Source organism: Mustela putorius, unplaced genomic scaffold (genome assembly GCF_011764305.1).
Source record: "Mustela putorius furo isolate JIRA1106 unplaced genomic scaffold, ASM1176430v1.1 tig00003901_pilon_pilon_pilon, whole genome shotgun sequence".
In the NCBI taxonomy this organism is placed as follows: Eukaryota; Metazoa; Chordata; class Mammalia; order Carnivora; family Mustelidae; genus Mustela; species Mustela putorius.
In genome coordinates this window covers 7,612,775-7,634,971 of record NW_025422049.1, presented here as the reverse complement: position 1 = coordinate 7,634,971, position 22,197 = coordinate 7,612,775, and the positions used below count along the sequence as shown (strand labels likewise).

The window sequence follows — 22,197 nt, the reverse complement described above, 5'->3', positions numbered from 1 at the left end:
CCCAAGGCTACTTCCTCTGCCTTTCGTGGGTGTTGATCCCTGACAAACATCTGACACCCTAACTCCATTTCAGCATCTGTTTCTGGAGAACCCAAACTGGAACACCAATGATGATGTGCAGATCCAGGTTTAGCAGAAACAGTGTATCTTGATATGTCAAAATATACTCTGCACTGATATTTTTGCAGCATAAAGTTGTTCATAATATTTCCTTAAAGCATTTTAATGTCTGTATGAATCTGCAATGATGTACCATCTCTCATTCTTTATATTGCTAATTTGTGTCTTTTCACTTCTTCTCCCCTGGTGAGTCTGCCTGGAGGTTTATCAATTTCACTGATTTCCTTAAAGACCTGCTTTAGAGTTCACTGATTTTCCTCTATTGTAGTTTTACTGTTTTCTACCTCAATGATTTCTGTTCTGATTTTTTTTTTGAATAATAAGAAAATTTTTAATGATTAATAGAAGATTTATTTAAACAATAATACAGAGAGTCATCACTACCAGACTTAGTATGAAATATTCCATGTTCGATCCAATTTTCCTTCCTGGATAAGTTTTTCTTTCCTATCTCTGTCAGTTTTGAATACATAAAACCAGAACAAAAGGGGCCCCATTCCAAACAGAGCTCCTAAGAGCGAGGTCTTGGGAGTGGGTCTGAAATTGGGATAGATGTTTGCCGATCTTGCATAGGTCCAACGAAGCAATGCAGGATCTTCGATGAGCCCTTGGCATTTGGGGTCGTTGTACTGAAGCAGATACTCCCGTTTAAGTCGGGATCTTATGGCCAACCGCTCGGCTTGCGCCTTCCGGGCTTCCGGAGATACGTTGTATTCGGCCGGGTCGAGGGTAGAGGGTAGGGTAGCCAGAGGCGACGGCTCGTACTTGGGGAACGACATCTTGGCACTCCCTCTGTTCTGATTTTTAAAAATTATTTTGCATTTAATTAGTTCTTATATTTTTGGATTCTTTTTTGGGGAGTTCTTAAAGTGGAAACTCAGGTCATCGAACTGGACCTTTCCTCTATTCTAATGTAAACATTTAGTTCTATAAAATTTCAGGTATGTTTAGATTTAAACAATATATTTAAACATGTTTAAATTTTCCTCTAAGTAAGCTTGGGCTTTAGCTACACCTCAATCATTCTGCTATATTGTGCTTTTATTTTAATTCCCTTCAAAATGCTTTCTAATTTCCCATTTAATTCCTTCTTTAACTCATGAAATATTTAGATGTAGTATTATTTAGTTTCCAAATATGCAGGTATTCATAGGTATCTTTCTGTTACTGATTTCTAATTTAATTTTCCATTGTGGTAAGATGACATTCATTATATTATCTAAATGATTTTATATGTATTGACTTGTTTTATAACTCAGAATATTGTCTATTTTGGCAAATGATCACCTGAAATATATATTCTGATGTTTGCAGGTATAATGTTCCATAAATATCAATTAAGTCAAGTTAGTCATATTTTTAAAATATATTTTGTTTAGTTATTTGACAGAGAGAGAGAGAGAGAGATCACAAATAGGCAGAGAGGCAGGCAGAGAGAGAGGGGGAAACAGGCTCCCTGCTGAGCAGAGAGCCCCATGTGGGGCTCAATCCCAGAACCCTGGGATCATGACCTGAGTCAAAGGCAGAGGCTTTAACCCACTGAGCCACCCAGGCACCCCTGTTAGTCATATTTTTTGCTCGATCATACTTCTCAAGGCTTCTTTGTGTTTGCTGCTCTGCTGTCTACTTTGTTTGAAATTAAAGCCACCATTTCAGTTTCATTTTGATTAGTGTTAGGAGGATGTATTTTTTTTTCTATTCTTATACTTAAACTTATTTGTGTCTTTATATCTAAGGTGAGTTTACTGTAGACCACACGTAGTTGGGTCTTCGGTTTTTTCTTATGCTGACAATCTCTACCATTTACTTGAGTTGTTCAGACTGTTTATTAATAACGTGATTATTGATATGAATTTTATTTAAATCTACCATCTTGCTATTTGTTTTCTGCTGGTCTTCTTGGTTCATTGTTTCCCTTTCTTCTTTTTTCTGCCTTCTATTTGAATTAATTGGGTTTTAAAAATGATTCTACTTTATCCCCTTTATTGATTTATTAGCTATATTGTTTGATTTATTTGTTGGGTTTTTTTTAAGACATTGCTTTAGGGTTCATAGCAGGTATTTTTAACATATCACTGTCTACCTTGAAGTCATATTTTACCACTTCTCATATAGTATAGGAAATTTACAATATACATCCATTTTCATCTTTGTGCTATCATCATATATTTGTCTTCTATATAAACTACAAACATCACATTACATTGCTATTATTTGCCTTAACCAATTATTTTTTTTTTGCAAACATGACTTTTAATAACTAAATTGTATTATGTACTATTGAGAGTATGGATGTGTCAAATGTATTTAACCAATTCCAAATTGTGCATTAAAGTTGTTACCTTTTTGGGCTGATATTACAAATTATATAGCAATAAACATTCTTGCATAAAAATCTCTTTGCATGTTTCTGATTATTTCTCTACGATAGTTTTTTATTATGGTAAAAGTCCATATAACATAATATTTAACATCCTAATCATTTTGGGGGCCACTAGGGTGGCTCAGTCAGTTAAGCCTCTGCCTTCAGCTCAGGTCATGATCCCAGGGTCCTGGGATAGAGCCCCGCATCGGGCTCTCTGCTCAGCAGGAAGCCTGCTTCTCCCTCTCCCTCTGCCTGCCATTCTGCCTGCTTGTGCTCTCACTCTCTCTCTGTGTCAAATAAATAAATAATCTTTGAAAAAAAAAAACCATACTAACCATTTTTAAGTGTATAGTTCAGTAATGTTCAGTATCTTTATATTGTTGTGAAATGGATCTCCAGAAATTTTTCATCTTGCAAATCTGAAACTTTATACCCATTAAACAACTCTTCCTTTTCTCCCTCCCCCAGTCTCTGGCAATAACCATTCTACTTTCTGTTTCTGTGAATTTAGATACTTCATATAAGTGAAATCATATGGTATTTTTCTTTTTTGGCTGGTTTATTTCACTTAGCAGAATGTCCTCAACATTCATCCATATTCTGGTATGTGACAGAATTTCATTTATTAATTTATTTGGATGCCTTTTCTTGAGTGTGTCATTTGGGATGGCTTCTATTGCTACATATTCAAGTTTACTATTTTTTTTCTTCTGCAATGTCTAATTTGTTGTCAATCTCATCTAGTATATTTTTATTTCAAATTGTACAGTTCTCATCTCGAGATCTGATTTTTGTCTTTTATATTATCCATGTTTTTACCAAACTTTTTGAACATACAGAATATAGTTATAACTGTTTTAATGTCCTTGTCTTCTAATTCCAACATCTGTGTTACCTTGGGATTGCTTTCAATTGCTTGATTTTTTTTTCATTTCATTATGATTTATGTTTTCCTCCTTTTTTCATACCTAGTAATTTTTTGCTGGATGCCCAAGATTATAAATTTTAACTTATTGGGTATTTATTGTTTTTGTAACTCACAAATATTACTGGGCATTTTTCTCAGACATAGTTAAGTTATATGGAAACAGTTGGGTCCTTTAGGATCTGGCTTTTATGATACTCCAGGTAGACTGAGAGCAGTGTTCAGTCTGAGTCTAAATACCCTCCACTACTAAGATAAGACCTCAATACTCAGGACACCTGGGTGGCTCAGTCGGTTAAGCGTCTGCCTTGAGCTCAAGTCACGATCTCAGGGTCCTGGAACTGAGTCCTGCATCAGGCTCCTTGCTCAGCGAGGAGCCTGTTTCTGCCTCTGGCTGCTGCTCCCCCTGCTTTTGCTCTTTTCTCTGACAAATAAATAAATAAAATCTTAAAAAAAAAAAAAAGAACCTCAAGAGTCTAGCCAATGTCCCATGAATTGTGAAGTTTTACCAGTTTGACTAAGGGATCAGGTACTATTTCTAGCTCTGTGTTCCAGTCTTTTTGTGTGGTTAATTCCTTAGCCTTCGGTAGTTTCCTCAAATGTATGTGCACATTAGTACTGGGGGGAACTTCTGTTTGTCCGTGGAGTCCTCTCTATATACATCTCTCCTATCTAGTACTCTGTCTTCCAAACTCTAGTTGCCGTAGTCTCCCCAGACTTCCACTCCATTTCCTCAGTTTTTCAGGTTCCACCTGGGTTCCCTCTCCTTACACCATGGCCTGGAAACCCACTGTGGACCGTATGCCACACAAGCATGGGGTTCACCTCATTTATCAGGAGTCATTGTCCTTAATTACTTAATGGCCAATTACTTTAAACTTAAAACTGTTATTTCATATCTTTTGTCCATTTTTAAGGGTTTTTTCTGGTGGGAAAATAAATTATTTTCTGTTATATCCCTATCATATCATTTTGGCCAGTAGTGGAAATCTACCTCCTTTTTTTTTGTTAAATTCTACTTCAAAGTGTGTCAGTCAGGCTTCAAAGTAGTAGAACTACCATGTGTGTGTCTGTATGTGCGCTTGTAGGTATATGCATGTAACTTATAAGGGATTTTCTACAGAGATTTTCCCTTACACAATTGTAGGAATTGGTTAAGGATTCTCTGTAAAGCTGTTATCTTTAGGTCTGATGCTGAAACCTGAGGTCTGCAGTGTAAGTAATCAGGACAGCAAGCTGGACGTAATGTAAAGCATCAGAGAACAAACCCAAAGTGGAACACACAAGCATGAGCTGGCCCCCCCAAGGAGAGGCTAAAACCTTTGTCAGTTCCTATTTCTTCTGACCTTGACGGAATGGGTATTCTGTAGAGGCCAAGACACTTCATCACAGAACTAAATTCACACAACCTGGCCCAGGAGTCAGAGGAGCCAAAGGAGGACCCAGCAAAAAGTGGAACAGTTCCAAACCCAGCTCCCACTTTGTGTCAATAAGGTGAATCCACACAAAAAAGCCACCGTGTGTTTAAGCTACGAAGTGGCCACCGCTTCATTTTGTCCCCCAAATCTCCCAAAATAAACTCGTATGTGTCCCACCCTAACAGGAAACATAAAGGAAAGCGAGCTCCCCCAATGTTTATAGCAGCAATGTCCACAACAGTCAAAATATGGAAAGAGCCCAGATGTCTATTGACAGGCGAATGGATAAAGAAGAAGTGGTGTATATCTACAAGGGAGTATTACTCAGCCATCAAAAAGGATAAAATCTTGCCATTTGCCATGATGTAGATGGAACTAGAGGGCTATTATGCTAAGTGAAATAAGTCAGTTAGAGAAAGACAAATATATGATTCCACTCATACGTGGAATTTAAGAAACAAAACAGAGAATCATAGAGGTAGGGAAGGAAAAATAAAATAAGGCAAAATCGGAGAAGGAGACAAACCAGAAAAGACTCTTAACTGTAGGAAACAAGCTCAGGGTTGCTTGAGGGGGGTGGGTACGGGAAAAGAGGTAACTGGGTGATGGAGATCAAGGAGGGCACTTGGAGTAATGAGCATTGCATGCAACTGATGAATCACTACACTCTACCCCTGAAACGAAGAGTACACTATATGTTAATTAAATTGGATTTTAAATAATTGTTAAAATTTTTATTTTATTCTTTTTATCATTATGTTCAATTAGCCAGTGTATAGTACATCATTTGTTTTTGATGTAGTGTTCAACAATTCATTAGTTGCATTAAAAATTTTTTTAAGTTAAAAAAAAAAAGGGTTTTGGGGCGCCTGGGTGGCTCAGTGTGTTAAGCCGCTGCCTTCGGCTCAGGTCATGATCTCAGGGTCCTGGGATCGAGCCCCGCATCGGGCTCTCTGCTCAGCGGGGAGCCTGCTTCCCTTCCTCTCTCTCTGCCTGCCTCTCTGCCTACTTGTGATCTCTCTCTGTCAAATAAATAAATAAAATCTTTAAAAAAAAAAAAAAGGGTGTTTTGGGAAATGTAACTGAAAAGGAAGGACTGAAGGAAGGAAACCAGGAAGGTAGGGAGAGAGGGAAGGAGGAATCAGATACAGTGGAGAAAACAAAACAATGAAACAGAGGTCCACAGCTTGACCCAATTGAAGATCCAAAGTTTACTAAAAGAATTTATAAAACAGAAAGATAAAAGTGTGCTGATTTGCTTTTGCACCTCTACAACATAGCTTCTGAATTAACTTTAATACCTGCTGAAATGCATCAACTGGCAAACCTTGATGGCCTTAATACTTGGGCTCAAATTATAGTGATACCTGAGGATCCTTCTAAATTTGAACACAAGCCCTATAACCATAGGAAGTTACCATAACATAAAATAGAGGGCAGATATGCCTCATCCTGATTATCAGGACAATAGCTTTGGCTAAATTCCCTGTGATGGTAGCACCCACTGCCCTAAAATATCCCATAATAAGGACACAGACGCTCTAATCTGATGGATACTAAATTAAAATCAAATCTTTGGCACTTAGAAACTGGCTTTAAAAAATGAGACCACAGTGTTCACAGCCCCCGCTGCGCCGCCGTCGCTCGCCAACGCCGGCACCGCCTCTCGCTTGCCGAGCTCCAGCCGAAGTAGGGAGGTTTCTGTACCATGGCTCCTACAAAGCAGACTGCCCACAAATCGACCGGGGGTAAAGCTCCAAGGAAGCAACTGGCTACAAAAGCCGCTCGCAAGAGTGCGCCCTCTACCGGAGGGGTGAAGAAACTTCATCGTTACAGGCCTGGTACTGTGGCATTCCGTGAAATTAGACGATATCAGAAGTCCACTGAACTTATGATTTGCAAATTTCCTTTCCAGCGTCTGGTGCAAGAAATTGCTCAGGACTTCAAAACAGACCTGCGCTTCCAGAGTGCAGCTATTGCTGCTTTGCAGGAGGCAAGCGAGGCCTATCTGGTGGGCCTCTTTGAAGACACCAACCTGTGTGCTCTCCATGCCAAACGTGCCACAATTATGCCAAAAGACATCCAGCTAGCGTGCCGCATACGTGGAGAACGTGCTTAAGAATCCACTATGATGGAATACATTTCATTCTTTTTTTTTTAAGATTTTATTTATTTATTTGACAGACAGAGATCACAAGTAGGCAGAGAGGCAGGCAGAGAGCCTGATGTGGGGCTCGATCCCAGGACCCTGGGATCATGACCTGAGCCGAAGGCAGAGGCTTTAACCCACTGAGCCACCCAGGCGCCCCTACATTTCATTCTTAAAAAAAAAAAAAAATCTCTTCTTCCTGTTATTGGTAGTTCTGAATGTTAGATATTTTTTTCCCATGGGGTCAAAAGGTACCTAAGTATATGGTTGCAAGTGGAAAAATAGGGGACAGAAATCAGGTATTGGCAGTTTTTCCATTTTCATTTGTGTGTGAATTTTTAATATAAATGCGGGGGCATATAAAGCATTAATGCAAGTCAAAATGTTTCAGTGAACACGTTTCAGCAGTTCAACTTTATAACAATTATAAATAAACCTGTTAAATTTTTCTGGACAATGCCAGCATTTGGATTTTTTAAAAACAAGTAAATTTCTTATTGATGGCAACTAAATGGTGTTTGTAGCATTTTTATCATACAGTAGATCCATCCATTCGCTATACTTTTCTGAGTTGTCCTACATGCAAGTACATGTTTTTAATGTTGTCTGTCTTCTGTGCTGTTCCTGTAAGTTTGCTATTAAAATACATTAAACTATAAAAAAAATGAGACCACATGCAACTTCTCCCCTCCACATACCTGTTAAAAAAAAGCTACCAAGGTCCAATGTAAACTTAAATAGGGCCTTCAATGATAGAAACCCATTATATAATATATATTATGTAATTAAATATTTAGAGAAAGAGTGATTGTTAACCACTCCTCCTCCATTTAACAATTCAGTTTGACCTGTTCTTACACTTGGAAAGAACAAATGGTACCTCCTAGAAGATTATTGCAGCCTTGGTGCTGTGGTCCCATTCATTAAGGCTCCCATACTCAGAATTATTGAAATTACTATCTGATCAGCAACTGGTAAATATTTTTCTATAATAGATTTGGCTCATATGTTCTGTTTAGTGTCTATTCTACCGTTAGTTTCCTTTACCTGCTGTAGACATGATACACCTTAACCTGGTAATCTATGGAGTACCACAACAGCCTGGCCATCACACACAATCTTTGCAGATGTGATCTTAACAACATCTAGATTTTTCCAGGGACACACGTAAAGCATTATATGACACCCTCCCAGGGGACATTTATTTGGAACACTTATTCAGGGCATATGAATACTCATAAGGGAGCTCAGCAAAGTGGATGGGCCATTGCCTCACACATAGTGCAAGGCCCCGCCATCTCTGTAAATTCCTAAAAATTATTTGGTAAACCAAGGGCCCCCCCATTCCTAACACCTACTGACTCTTTCAACACCCACAGTATTAAAACAAACCTGGGCGCCTGGGTGGCTCAGTTGGTTAAGCGTCTGCCTTTGGCTCAGGTCATGATCCCAGGGTCCTGGGATTGAGTCCCGCAAGGGGAATCCCTGTTAAGCGGGGAGTCTGTGGCTCCCCCTGCCCCTCTCCCCCACTGCATTCAAGTGCATGAGCACACACTCTCTCTCTCACTCTCTTGCATGGGCCCACATACAAACATAAAAATTAATAAAATCTTAAAAAAAAAAAAAAAACCAAGCCCAACAGCTTTTAGGCCTTTTGGGTTCCGTAGGCAACATATTCCTCATTTACAAATTTTCCTTCAAGCCCATTTCTGCAGTTATTTGTAAATCAGTCCAACTTGAATGGAACCCCTTCCAACAAGAGGCTCTAGATTCTGTCAAAATTGCATTACAACAGCCACTCTCATTAATGCCCCTCCACCAGACTTCCTTCATGGTAGAAGCTTTAGCAACCTTCTCTCATGCCCCGCCTAGAGTCTCTGGGCCACCCATACTGGCCATAGGTTGCTGTCCTCTGCAGCCCTGTGCTGTATACTATAGGAGAGGCAATTGCTGCCCATAGTCTGGGCTTTCCCACAGGCCCTGAGCGCATGTTCCTCCATACCTAGCCACTCACTATGCATTGGGTCATGGCAGAAGCACCCATGAGTTTGCCGTGACCACAAAGGCCTCCTTTGCTACAGGATAGAACCAAATTTAGGGCGCGCCTAGATGGCTCAGTCAGTTATGCGTCTGCTTTCGGCTCAGATCATGATCTCAGGGTCCTGGAGTCGAGCCCCACATTGGACCCTGCTCAGTGGGGAGTGTGCTTCTCCTTCTCACTTTCCTTCTGTATTCTCTCTTTCTCTCTCTCTCAAATACATAAATAAATTCTTAAAAAAAAAAAAAAAAAAAGAACCAAACCTAGGCCCCCTGGCATATCCCATCTGCAGGAGGGGTGGCCTCCCCTGTCTTCAGTTCTTTGCCAGATGGCATGGTACTGGAAGAAGCCAGCCCTCTACTAGACCCCTTGGCTACTTGGGGAGCCCCTTGGGATCAGCTGAGTGAACAGTGAGAGTGTACATATTTTAAAGATGATAATGTCCATCACATGTGACAGAAGTTCACTGGAGGGCTATTGTTTTCATTCCTTAACCAGGACATTCCTAATAAAGGATAAGACAGAAGAGTCAACACAGTTGCCCAAATTTCAAGCCTGCATCTCAAAACTATTTTTCCTGGCCAAGAATCAGCCCCATCTGCACCGTTTTACGGACTCGCAGACTGTTGCCAGTGGTCTGGCTCTCTGGTCCAGCCAATGATAGAAATAATAATTCTTTGCCTGGGGTTCTCCCCCTTGGGGTAAAGAACTTTTGCCTCACAGACACCCCACATAAAATCAGGGTCATATATGCCTGTACGTATGCTGAAACCACAATAGAAGGCCTTACCAAGACACTCTTTATTCCCTTTGGAGTTTCAAACATCACTGATAGTGACCAAGGCACTCATTTTGTTTCTCAGAAATAAAATACTGGGCTCTTGAACAAGATATTCTGTGAAACTTTCACTTTCCTTACAGGCTACAGGCTTCAGGCCTCATAGAGTGCCATAATGGCTTATTTAAACAAGTTCCAATTCGATTAAATAAAGCATGGTACATTTTTGTCATCACTCAGATATCCAGGGTGAATTATAATGAACAGCCTGACTCCATTTTTTGATGTTTTACTGCTGACAGCTTTTAAGCCTCAACCCGCATTCTCTCCCTGAGTTCCACATGTGGGCAAGTTAATAAGAAGGCCTAAGTTTTCCTTTGGTGCCGACAGGGTTTTCAAACCATACCCATGCAGGTTTCAAGCCCCTGCCCCATGCAGGAACTGTCAGCCCAGCCCTAACTCTAACCACCATTAAAATCCCAAACCAGTCTCCTTTCCTTACTGTCTTAAGCCATTTGTGGAGGCCTGGCTTCTCTCTCCAGAGAGTCCCATTAGGTAAGTAGTAAACACGTTCATACCCTCTTTCTGATTGTCATCAGTCTTGACATCTGAGTCAAATTCTGGGTGGCAATTCACCTTGTTTCCGCTTGATGTTCACAACGTATGTCTGCCATGTATCTCTCCACAGTCTCAAGGTCTGACAACAACACATCTTCATACCAGCATCCCAAGGATGAGGGCTTGTGGTAAGGTTTTCATTTTATTCCTCCTTTATCACAAAGGAGCATCTTTCACTGGAGCCACCAGGAAATTTTCTGTGTCCCCCTGACCAGCACAGCGGAACATACCCACCCCTCAACCAATCACTGACAAAGGGAAACAAGATGGCTGAGACCAATCATGAGACACTGCCCATATCTTAACACATCACTGTCTAAGCAACGTAGAGGCTGTGCTGGCAGGTAAGAGAGGATGGCTTGCTGTTGGTTATTAACCAGCAATATTTGCCACCGGAATGCTGATATAGTCCTTTTTCAAATATTTAATGTAGAATTTTTACAGATGGGCCAGTATGTTTTATACTATATTATTTTTTATGCTATTTTTTTCTGATTGGCTGTTATATTTCATTGGCTTCACAAGAGCAACTGGGAAGCTATCCATCTTTTTCTATGATGTGGAATATACATCTTTAGCTTATCATAATATACCTTTAAGAGTCATCATACTCCTTCATATATAATGCAAGAATCTCAAAACAGGGAATTGCTTTTGGATATTAACCAAAAGTAGCATAGAAATGTTGGTACAATCTCTTTGCAGCTATACTTATAAATGAAATGGGTTAGTAGCATTCTTTTTGAGGTAATATATTTTTCTCACTGGATACTATAGTATAATGGCTACACAAAATGATCTAGGGAGCTTTTCATATTTCTCTATGGTTGAATGATTATATGATTATATGTCATAATCATCTGATTTTATTTTATTTTTATTTTTTTAAGATTTTTTATTTATTTATTTGACAGAGAGATCATAAGTAGGCAGAGAGGCAGGCAGAGAGAGAGAGAGAGGAGGAAGCAGGCTCCCTGCTGAGCAGAGAGCCCGATGCGGGACTCAATCCCAGGACCCTGAGATCATGACCTGAGCCGAAGGCAGCGGCTTAACCCACTGAGCCACCCAGGCGCCCAATCATCTGATTTTAAAGGCTAAATAAGAATTAGCATGGAAGGGTGCCTGGGTGGCTCAGTGTGTTAAAGTCTCTGCCTTCAACTCAGGTTATGATCCCAGGGTCCTGGGATCCAGCCCTGCATTGGGCTCTCTGCTCAGCAGGGAGTCTGCTTCCTCCTCTCTCTCTGCCTGCCTCTGCCCACTTGTGATCTTTGTCTGTCAAATAAATAAACAAAATCTCTTTTTTAAAAAAAGAATTAGCATGGAATCATATTTTGTGCTTTTAATAACTGACTATACTCAAACAATGCTTCTATAGGTTGGACTGCTCCAGGACTCGGTCCTCTTGTTTTCTACTCATCTCTTTTCCTAGGGGATCTCATTCAAGTCTATTGTTAAATCCCATCAACTCATTGTTTTTTCCCCCAAAATTTATATATCAATCCAATTTCTCCCCTCTGCTTCAGACCTGTATATCCCAGAAGGTCTGCTTGAAATCTCTATCTACCCTAGTCACAAAAAGACATCACAACCACAACTCTGAAAAAGTACTCCTGTTTTTTCCTTTCTTCCCCTGTTCTTCCCCATCTTAGAAGTGGTACTATCAACCACCCATTTGCTCAAGTCTAAAAACTAGGGGTCATCCTTATCTCCTTTCTTTTTCTCAATCTTTATAACTCTCATACAGTCTAAAAATACTTGTCAATTTTATCTTTTTTAAATAGAGATTTTATTTACTTATTTGACAGAGAGAAAGAGAACCCAAACAGGGAGAGTGGCAGAGGGAGAGGCAGAAGCGGGCTTCCCGCTGAGCAGGGAGCCTGATGCGGGGCTCCATCCCAGCACCCTGGGATCAGGACCTGACCTGAAGGCAGATGTCCAACTGACTGAACCACCCAGGCGCCCAATTTTACTTTCAAAATACATTCTCTCTCCCTGTGTCCATATCCACGAACACCACTTTAGACTAAGCCAAATCATGATCATTTCTTGCTTAATCCACTGCAATAACTTCCAAACTGTTGCCCGTTTATGTAATTTCATAGGATGTCTATTCTATAACATCCAGAGGGAAACTTTTTATTTTTTTTTTTTTTTTTAAGATTTTATTTATTTATTTGACAGAGAGAAATCACAAGTAGATGGAGAGGCAAGCAGAGAGAGAGGAAGGGAAGCAGGCTCCCTGCTGAGCAGAGAGCCCGATGCGGGACTCGATCCCAGGACCCTGAGATCATGACCTGAGCCGAAGGCAGCGGCTTAACCCACTGAGCCACCCAGGCGCCCCAAGAGGGAAACTTTTTAAACCTGACAACACTACTACAAGAAATACTACGACGTTGCTCCTTCATACTTGGAATAAAATTCAATCTTCTTAATATTGCTTCCAAGGCCATTGCAAGATGGCCCTTTTGTTTATGTTTCTAACATCATCTTATTCCACTCCCTCCCTAACTTAGCAGGCTCTTGCCCACTTGGATCTTTTCTACTCCCTAAAGATTTGAAAATTTTCTGCACCAAGACTTTTGCCACTGGAATTCTGGGTCTCCGTTCAAATGCCCCCTTCTCATAGAGACTCTCCTTAAACTCCTTATTCACAAGAGACAATTTCAAACCCCTGCAGAGTCTCTATCTCTCACATCAACTTATATATTAACTTGATAGCACATATCACAATTTACAATTATTTTGCTTATTTATTTACTTTTTTCATTTATTATTCCACCAGTGGGATATAAATAACAGGAGGGCCAGGAACTTTTCCATATTTTTCACCTTTTGTCCAATGAGCTCACTATGTGTTTAATAACTATCTGTCAAAGGAAGAAAAATATACGTATCCGATGATGAAGAGAAGAGTCTAAATTGGAAATACAGAGCTGTGATTTGAAGTAGTGTTTAAAGTTACTGGAGTGGATAAGCGCAACCAAAGAGGAGGGGTCTGAAGACAAAACTGGGAAAACACCAACTCTGGGGCTGTGGGCTTTAGAACAGGCAGTTCGACGAAAGATAAGCGACAGAGCTGAGAGGAACGTCAGTGAGAATTTGGTATCACAGAAACCAAGACAGTATGGCATCAAGAAGGGAATGGTCAACAGAATTATATACTGCTGAAAAATCATGTGAAAACTAACTTTTGGGGCACCTAGGTGGCTCAGTGGGTTAAGCGTCTGCCTTCAGCTCAGGTCATGATCCCAGGGTACTGGGAGGGGACCCCGCCTCCCGCCGCCCGCTGAGCAGTGTCTGCTTCTCTCATTCCCTCTGCTCCGCCCCCACTGCTATGATCGCGCATGCGCAAGTGGTCTCTCTTACAAATAAATAGGAACTTAAAAAAAAAAAACTAACTTTCAAAGTATGCACTTGTTTTGTGTTGAGGTAGGGACTACTGGTGACCTTAACAGAGAATTTTCACTGAGGTTTTGGGAGGTAAGAACCAATATGCATGCAGCAGGCTGAATGGTAAAAGGAGCATAATGAAGCGGACAGCGAGTAGACTATGTCTAATGGGACATAGTCAATTTCTCTAAGAGAGGAAGGGGAGGATATGGGGTAGATGGAGGAAATTATTCTAAGCATAGAGGGAACTTGAACAGGTTGACTTTATGGGAGAAAGATTCAGTAGCCCAGGGGATGCTGGGAAATATGGGGGCGGGCGGGGATGAGCTGTATTGAAGCGGCTGAGGAAATGGAACAGGAGGGACTAGGGTCTGGGGCAGGAAGATAAGGTTTAGCAAGGCAAGCTGAGGGACTTCACGGCTCAGTCACTCGATTTTCTCAAGGACAGGAACTCTAAGGTCACCTGCTTAGAACCAAGAGGGAAGAGGACGGACAGCTTGGGACTACAGAAAGTTTGGGATCGAACCTGAGAGCTATGGGAGAGGGCGCTGAACCAAAACGCTCCCTCCCCGCCCCCTGCACGCACTCACCTAACCCCCAGGTCAGAAATTCATTCCGCGCGCCTCTGGGTGCTGTCCAAGCTCTTGGGAACCACAGGCGTCCTCTGGGCTTGCAGCAATTTCCAGCACAGTCGCTCTCCCGAGGCGCCCTGTAGGAGGCGCTTGCCAAGGAAAGGGGGCAGAGCCCAGCGCCGCAGCCCTCCTGCCAGACAAGCAGGGGGCTCTCTCCCGAGAGGGGCGGTTCCCAACAGGCCTTGCGGTCGTGACTCAGAGCCCAGATCTCTGACGCGCTAGTCCGCCCCGACCGAGGGCGGTGTGGCGAGCCGGCTTCACGCTTCGTCGGGAGGACGAGTGGGTGAGAGAGGAAGCCCGCGGTAGGGGAGGCCAGGACCGGGCAAGGACTGAAGGAGGACCGAGGCGGGTGGGGGTGCGGAGTGCGGGGCAGACCCGTAGGCCGCGGTGGTTTCCCAGCAGCGGGGGCGGTCGGGTTCGCCGACTAGGCCGCAGCGGCCATGGCTGTAGATTTCGGGGACCCCCGGAGCGGGTTCCGCCACAACGAGGTGGTGGTGTTCATCAACGAGGAGGTGCTCAGCAACGGCGGCGGTCCCGACTTCTACCTGACCTTCTGCTCGAGGCCCTGGAACGAGGTAGAGGACGAGCTACTGTCCATCGTGGCGGACCCGCAGGTGCCGCGCGCCGTCAAGCGGGCTTACTCGTGGAGCGCGCTGGCCTTGAGCGTGCGCGCGGCCGCGAGGCAGCAGGAGCAGCAGGCGCACCGCGTGCGGCGGCTGCAGGAGCAGCTGGAGGAGCGCGAGACCACCACTTGGGCTCTGGCCAACCAGCTGCAGCGGCTACGCCAGGAGCGCGAGCAAGTGGTGTCGCAGTTGCGCCGTGTGCAGCACGACCTGCAGCATGTGCTGGATGAGCGCGAGGCGCTGCGTGGCCAGCTTCTCCAGGCCCAGAGGCAGCCCCAGCAGGTCGGGTCTCGAGTGCAGCGGCTGGCGACGGAGGTGTGGCCCCTGAATGCAGAGGAGCGGAACGAGGTGCTGGCCGCCACCCGGTCGCAGCGTGAGCAGGATGCGGAGACCCAGAGAGGAGAGAGAGAGGAGAAAGAGAGAGAGGAGGCCCGCATGGCCTCTGAGACAACAGGTGTGCTTTACGCGCCAGGATCGCCGCCGCCGCCGCCGCCACCGCCGCCGCCGAGTCCCTGGGCCCAGGTTGTTCAACCCTCTCTGCCCATGCCGTTCCCCATGCCATTCCAGGTGGCGTTCCCCTACCCACCACCTCCCCAACCCAGGGTAGTCGCGGAAGCAGCAGCAGGAGCGGCGTTCACACCCCAGATGCCTGCTGCAGCCATCTACCCACCTGGCATGTGGCCTCCGTTCAGGCCTCTGGAGGAGATAGCCATGTGGTGGAACCAGAGACGCCAAAGCCAAGAGGAAGGTCCTGCCAGGCTCCACTTTGGCGTAAACCCCGCAGGGCGCAGCTGGAGCCAGGGAGACCTGATGAAGGAACAGCCACAGGGAGAGATGCCCAGGCAACCAAATGGTAAGAAAGGCTTTGAATGCCAGCAAAAGGAGAAACCTGCCTTGAACTTGGGGAGGAGGGATTGAGGCTGCCTGTGGTGTAGAGCGTGATTCATTTTTCTGGACACTTGGCTTGTGATAAATGCAAGAAAATCTAGATACTAACTTTGACCCCAAACTAGCTCCTCCCGAAACCTGGGCATGCAGAAAAGAATGGGGACAGCCTCCAAAGAAAAACCAATCTTGGCAGGCCCCTTTCTGATAAAAAACTCACTCTTCTATGTACATCTTCTGTTTACATCTCTTCTATTTACATATTTACAGAAAAATTTAAAATGCCCCAAATTTTCAGTATCCTACCATCCAGCAATGACCATTTTTAGCACATTGATATAGCTGTTTCCACAGGCGGCTCTCTTTCCCTAGTTGCGTACTATACATGTATTTGTGTCTGTGTTTAATGTGTATTGCTTTAAAGAAAGATGAGACTTTAGCGAATAGTTAATGAGTCGTTTAAGGGAAAATTTTTCCGATTGTGTTTGAGTTCACAGGTGGTGGACTCTGGATGGCGGCTACCAATCGGTTGACCCTCTGGCAAGGCTGACATGATGAAACCTTCTTTTTCTCGTTTCTGTGTTCTCATTAACTTCCTCTCTCCCACAGTAGCAGGTCTTTGGCTAAGAATAATCACGCTTTTAGAACACATGCCCATTACATTCTAGGAACACCACTTCTCCCACAGAACGTGATTGCTAGGCTGTAAACTGCAGCAGTGTTCCTATTTGTTTCTTGATTTATTTTTACAAAATTCATAGCCGAGGACCTGTTCTTTGTGTCTCTAAGCTCCAGGAACTTTGTGTGAAGCCGAAGAAACTCCAGCTCCCAGTGTGTGAATGAATCCTCCCAAAATACCCTCTGGCTCTCAGCGGGCTTCACCTCAGTGAGACCTCAACTGGCTGGAGCTAGTAGAAGTGTGAAGAAAGGAGACATTCTGGCACACATCTTGAAACGGGGGAAGCAGACAGATTTTGTTAGAATTTGACCCTTCTCTTATGGAAAAGGGATTGGCAGCAGATTTCAAAGGGTGGATGGGAAGGTAGTATTAAATGTTAGAGGTTATAGCAAGCTTGTTGAATTTTGTTTATTAATTCATTGAACAAATAGTTACTGATTGCCCCGTAAGAGTTAGGAACTACAGTGATATTTTATTCTCTGGTGCATACATTATAGCTCAATTGGATGAGTCTGGTTAGATAACAGAAGAGCCTTATTTAGGATACAGTGTACACTGGGGTTTTTTTGTTTGTTTTGTTTTGTTTTGTTTTTTGCCTAGCATGCAATATGGCTTTTGGGTAAACCCAACTGAAATGACACAATATCTATTTCTGTGATTCTGGAGGCAATGTCAAAGGCACTTTCATGGAAGGACTTGAATGACTAAACTGCTTAGCACATCAGTCCCCACAGAAACAAACAGGCTGTGGCAAAGACTGGGGGAAGCAGCCTCACCAAAGGATAGGCGGGACTTTTCCGAGACTCCTGCTGATTTCCTCCCTTGAAAAGCACTGCTAGTTTTCCGGTTGTCTGAAAGACCACTGGGCTCTCTTGAAGAAGGAGAGTGTTGGCTATGCACTCGGTCCCTCAGCTTGGGGCCACCATCTTCCCAAGCTCCTTTCCAGTCAAGATGGATGAAGAACAAAATGGATTCCAAGGGCGGACATGGTGCTGTGAATGGTGCTCCTCTTGGAAGACTGATTGGATTAAAAAGAACTGGACTGGGGCAAGCCCTTTTGGGAATGCCCGGGGCCCCTTCTCTTCCATTTGGTGTGTTCCCTGCAGGCTCTCTGCTCCCCCGAGGCGGGTAGAGCCCAGTGGGTGGGAAGTTAGATGGTCTCCAGTCTAAACAAATGGTGTTCTTGAGAATCCCCTATGAAGTCCCAGCTCGCCAAGCTCAGCCTCTGTCAGAAGCTTCCTGGTTCTGGTAATAAAGAGTGTGCACTTGTCCTCTGGGTCTTCTGTGTGGTGTGCATCTCGGGGCAGGTTTGCTCCGGGTCGTCAGTTTAAACCCACATCTTCCTACTGTCCCACCAAAGCAAAGGAAATTTCGATCTTATTCACTGTTAGAGGGCCTCTTCTCTTCCAGTGAGTTACCCAAGGCTGGGAGTGGGGGAGCTTCTACGGGACCTTCAATCTATCATGAATGTCCCTGTTCCCCTCACTGTCTGAACCACATGGTCCCTTGAAGGTGGGCATCTCCGCTGCTCTTGGGCCCATGGGAGGGGGCTTCAGTCTAGGCTGGGAGCCTGAATGCCTGGTGTCCAGCCTCCCTATATGCACCGAGAAGCCATTTACCTGAGGCCCCGTCTCCCAGAGGTCCCAGCAGAAATTTCCCTCCTGCATTTCTGCCCTGCAATGCACAGTCCCCTCCCTCCTATGCATAATCAATCCCATGAAGGGGCTCATGATTCTAGAAAACATCCAGGTTTAGATTGCCTGTTAATAAGGCAAATGTTCCCTGAGGCAAAGTGGGGGTGGTGCAGAACCTGGCTGCTTGCTTGGTGTAGGGACAAGGATGGGGCAGAGAACTGACCCTACCCCACCAGCTTTCTCTCCTCGGTCCTGGTAACTGAGAGGACTTGCTTACTAGAGGGCAGCACTGGGGAGGGAGGACCATCAGGGACATCAACATAAAGCTAGGTTTTCTGGGTTTTCTAGGTTTTCTAGGGGCTGGTTTTGTGATACTCCTGTGTGTGCTGATAGCTCCCCCAGAATCTGGGGAGGATGTGACTCGGCAATGTTATAGGATATTTTTATCTGGTGGTTCTCAGCGTGTTTTCTGGATGACCTGGGAACTTGTTACAAATGCAGAAGTCCAGGAAGTGGAGCCTAACAGGTGTTTCTGATGCCTGCTGAAGTTCAAGAACCTTTGTTTGTAATCCATACTGTAATGTGAACAAATCACCCAAGATTTCATTATGGTTGGTACATTTAGGGCTTCACAACTCACTCTGATGTCCACTGGAATGTCTCTAGGTCTGCCTGAAGGCAGACTCATCCTTGGGCATAGCTTTTCCACAGCCCAGTGTGATTACCCAATATTGCAAGGCTGACTTTTTTCGTAAAAACCTTCATAAATCTTTGGCCAGAATTACTGAGTCTGGCTCTCAATGATCCCTTCATTCTGGTCTTGGCACATGCGTGTAAAGCCAGTAAGTTCGGTTTAAGGGAAGAGCCTGGGCTTTGGGGCCAGAGACACCTTGGTTCATGTATACCCGTTCTGCCATTCACTAGCTGTGTGACCTTGAACAAACTACGGAATTTCTTGGATCCCCAGAAAGTGTTGTCTCCCTTCTCTTACCCTTATCGTTCTGCTCTGTGATAATGGGGTAATGGGTATAACAGATACCCACCGAGTACCTCTGAGTCCCGCTGAGTGCCTACCATGTGACACTTCATGGCCGTTATCCCACTGTGACTGTCACAGCTCCGTGACATATAATAGATTCCTCTACTAACAGTTCTTCAAAGAGCATATTGTATTCCCATTTTACAGATGTGGCAACTCAATAACTTACCCTAAATCATTCAGCTGGGAGTTGGTGAAGCCTCGGTTCTCACTCCAATCTGCCTGGCACCAAATTCCATGTTCTTTCTACTGTAATACTTCAGTGCCTCAAACTTCTCCCCTTCCCAGTCAACAGCAGTTAACAGGGTCTGTCAATGCTGGGACTGACAGAATTGACTACAATGAAAGGACTCGAAGTCACAAAGGCAGCCTGGTGGGGAAGGAAGTGGGTGGAGACGGCAAGAGTCCAGCTTTGGTGGCCAGGAGTGTTGGTGAAAGAAAAGAAGGTACTGGAAGAAAAGGATTGTGGACACACCCCCTAGAGGCATCAGCCTGGTGGAACCTGCAGAGACAGCTGAAGTCCGGAAGATGGAGCAGCATGAAGGGGGGACTTGTCCCCAGCGCCACCTGCACAGAGCCCCTGGCCAGCTACACTACTACCCCCATTCACCTCCGCTGCAGAAGGAATGGCTCCAATCCCACCCTTTCCGGTGGGGGCGTCTGCAGGCAGCATGTAGAAAAGTGTAGAGATGGGGAGAAGCAGCTCCCGGATACCACAGGAGGCAATGACAGCCTCATGAGAAACTTGCCTCTGCATTGCCCTGGAGGGTGACAGAGCTGTGCACAGAGCGCAGTTACAGGCCAGGTGCCCGGACTCAGGAACAGGATAAAATAAATGCATTTTTCTTTGAATTAAGTATGCTTTAAGGGGCACCTTGGTGGCTCAGTCGGTGAAGCTTAGTCCCTAAGCGCCTGCCTTCAGCTCAGGTCATGTCATCCTGGGGTCCTGGGATCGAGCCCCACATCGGGCTCCCTGCTTAGTGAGGAGTCGGCTTCTCTCTCTCCCTCTCCCCCTGCTTGTGCACTCTGGCTCTCTCAAACAAATAAAATCTTAAAAAAAATAAACGTGCTACAAATGAGGGGAAAGTCCTGGTAGGAGTGGAGGCTTTGTCCTCTTATCTAACTTTCATCTCTCTCACATGAGCTGGCTCTAGGCTCAGAGCAGAATGCCAGAGAGCACCATGGAAATCCCAGACCCACCACCCTCTCCGGGAATTAGCTCCCAGAGGCCCTTTTCTGATTATCAAAGCAAACTCGGCTGACCCAAAACGAAGCATCAAAAGCTGTTAAAACTGCACACAATCCCCAAACCTGGAGGTGACTGCTGGTTATACTTCAGTGTCTTTGTTTTATAGCCACACAGGCATATGTACACGTCTGCACATACAGATCTATTGAACAGGATAGGGTACATGCTTTTTTCTGGAGCCTCCTTAGCTGAAGTAGTGGTTCCAATCCGGACCCCTCTTGCGGGGGACTCTGCACCCAGCGTGAGGGAAGGTGGAAGAAAAGGGAGAAGCATGTCTAGATACAGATAGATAGAGATTTACTTACCAAATCAGAATCATGGCACATCTTTCTTTCCAATATTTTTCGCTTAGCGGTTAAGACCTGAGCTGTCTCATATTCATCTTGAGAATGTGATTTCAAATGACCATGTAACATTCTGTCACGTCAACGTTTCAATCGACTTAACTAGTTCTTCTATCTCACTGGGCATTTAGATTATTTTCAAATTTTTATTTTCACGTTCAACATCGTATCAGTATGCACAGTCTTCTGAACCACAGCCAAGAGTGAATGTCACAGTTAAAAATATCCTAACTGGTTTGAAAGATCTCGTTTTGATTTCTATTTCTTTGCCGACCTGGACAATGGAACCTTTTTTTCAAGTTATTCAGTTTTTGTTTCTTCTATCATGATTTAGCTATTCACATTCTTATTCAAGTTCACTCGTGGAATATTCCTCTTATCTCGTTTTGTGTTTGATAGTAAGGAGAGTAACCCAACCCTTTGTCATACTTACGATTGAGAGTATTTTCTCTTGTTTGTAGTTTCTCTTTAAATTTTTGCCAGGTGGTATTTCGATGATCAGAAGTATTATGTTTTTATATATTGAGATCTTTTCCATGGGCATGTCTTCTTTTTCCTTTATTCTCAAGAAGGTCTTCTTTATTTTGAGGTAAGATCTACAGCCATCTATATTTGATTCTATATTTTATAGTTTTCAAAAATTTAAGTCTTTAATCAACCTTGAATTTATTTTGGTACATATTGTGAGGTAGGTGTTTAAGTGTAATTAACCTTGTGTCTCAGCTTCAGTGTATACTTCTTCCCCACTGATCTGAAAAGAAAACCTTTACCAAATACACACACTCACAGAGTTTGTATGTTGCCTGTTAAAACTGCTGGTCTATTCTAATTCCCATCTAACATTTGATTCTGGCTTTATAACACATTAATAAATGCAGTGCAAGTTATCACTCATCTTTTTCTAAACTTTCCAGGGAGTCATCACCTGTGTATTTTCTCAGTTGAAACGTCGTAATTTAACTCTCTGTTCCTTTGAGTCCCGGATGTACTTCCCTCATTTGGATTCTGAGAGACTTACCCTGTAACTTCGTAATTCACTCCTCTTTTTAAAAACCTAGTCTGAGTGAATTTCCATTCCTAAGGTTTTTCTCTCAGCCCTAATCTTTACTTCCTGTGTCTGTGATCTTGTCTAAACCTTCAACATCTATCATCTTTAGAAAGACCTTGCTCTGCATCATTAAAAAAAAAACCACGTTTATTGCCTCACTATGTATTTGGGGGCATTGTGCTATTTAGCTCTCTTTAAAGCCCGACAAGATGGGGGCACCTGGGGGGCTCAGTCAGTTAAGTGACCCGCGGTCCTGGGATGGA

At 43.8% G+C, this 22,197-nt stretch overlaps 3 protein-coding genes across 3 annotated transcripts; 2 read left to right on the top strand and 1 right to left on the bottom strand.

The window, feature by feature from the left end:
* Window positions 1-448: 448 nt before the first annotated feature.
* LOC101680993 (NADH dehydrogenase [ubiquinone] 1 beta subcomplex subunit 4-like) lies at window positions 449-905 on the bottom strand. The gene has a single exon (XM_045068241.1). The coding sequence runs from the start codon at window positions 897-899 to the stop codon at window positions 510-512; it is 390 nt and encodes a 129-aa protein (XP_044924176.1). The 5' UTR covers window positions 900-905; the 3' UTR covers window positions 449-509.
* A 5,616-nt stretch (window positions 906-6,521) lies between these two features.
* Window positions 6,522-6,980, top strand: LOC101680718 (histone H3.3A-like). Its single transcript, XM_013061254.2, has one exon. The coding sequence runs from the start codon at window positions 6,537-6,539 to the stop codon at window positions 6,945-6,947; it is 411 nt and encodes a 136-aa protein (XP_012916708.1). The 5' UTR covers window positions 6,522-6,536; the 3' UTR covers window positions 6,948-6,980.
* Window positions 6,981-14,643: 7,663 nt separating this feature from the next.
* LOC101680202 (testis-expressed protein 13D-like) lies at window positions 14,644-17,876 on the top strand. The gene is made up of 2 exons (XM_004762064.3): window positions 14,644-15,909; window positions 16,731-17,876. The coding sequence occupies exons 1-2, from the start codon at window positions 14,874-14,876 to the stop codon at window positions 16,778-16,780; spliced, it is 1,086 nt and encodes a 361-aa protein (XP_004762121.1). The 5' UTR covers window positions 14,644-14,873; the 3' UTR covers window positions 16,781-17,876.
* The last annotated feature ends 4,321 nt before the right edge of the window (window positions 17,877-22,197 follow it).

Coding starts and splice junctions, on each gene's coding strand:
- LOC101680718 (XM_013061254.2), top strand. CDS start 6,537: ATGGCTCCTACAAAGCAGACTGCCCACAAATCGACCGGGGGTAAAGCT.
- LOC101680993 (XM_045068241.1), bottom strand. CDS start 899: ATGTCGTTCCCCAAGTACGAGCCGTCGCCTCTGGCTACCCTACCCTCT.
- LOC101680202 (XM_004762064.3), top strand. CDS start 14,874: ATGGCTGTAGATTTCGGGGACCCCCGGAGCGGGTTCCGCCACAACGAG. Junction 15,910..16,730: donor GATGCCCAGGCAACCAAATG/GTAAGAAAGGCT, acceptor TGTGTCTCTAAG/CTCCAGGAACTTTGTGTGAA.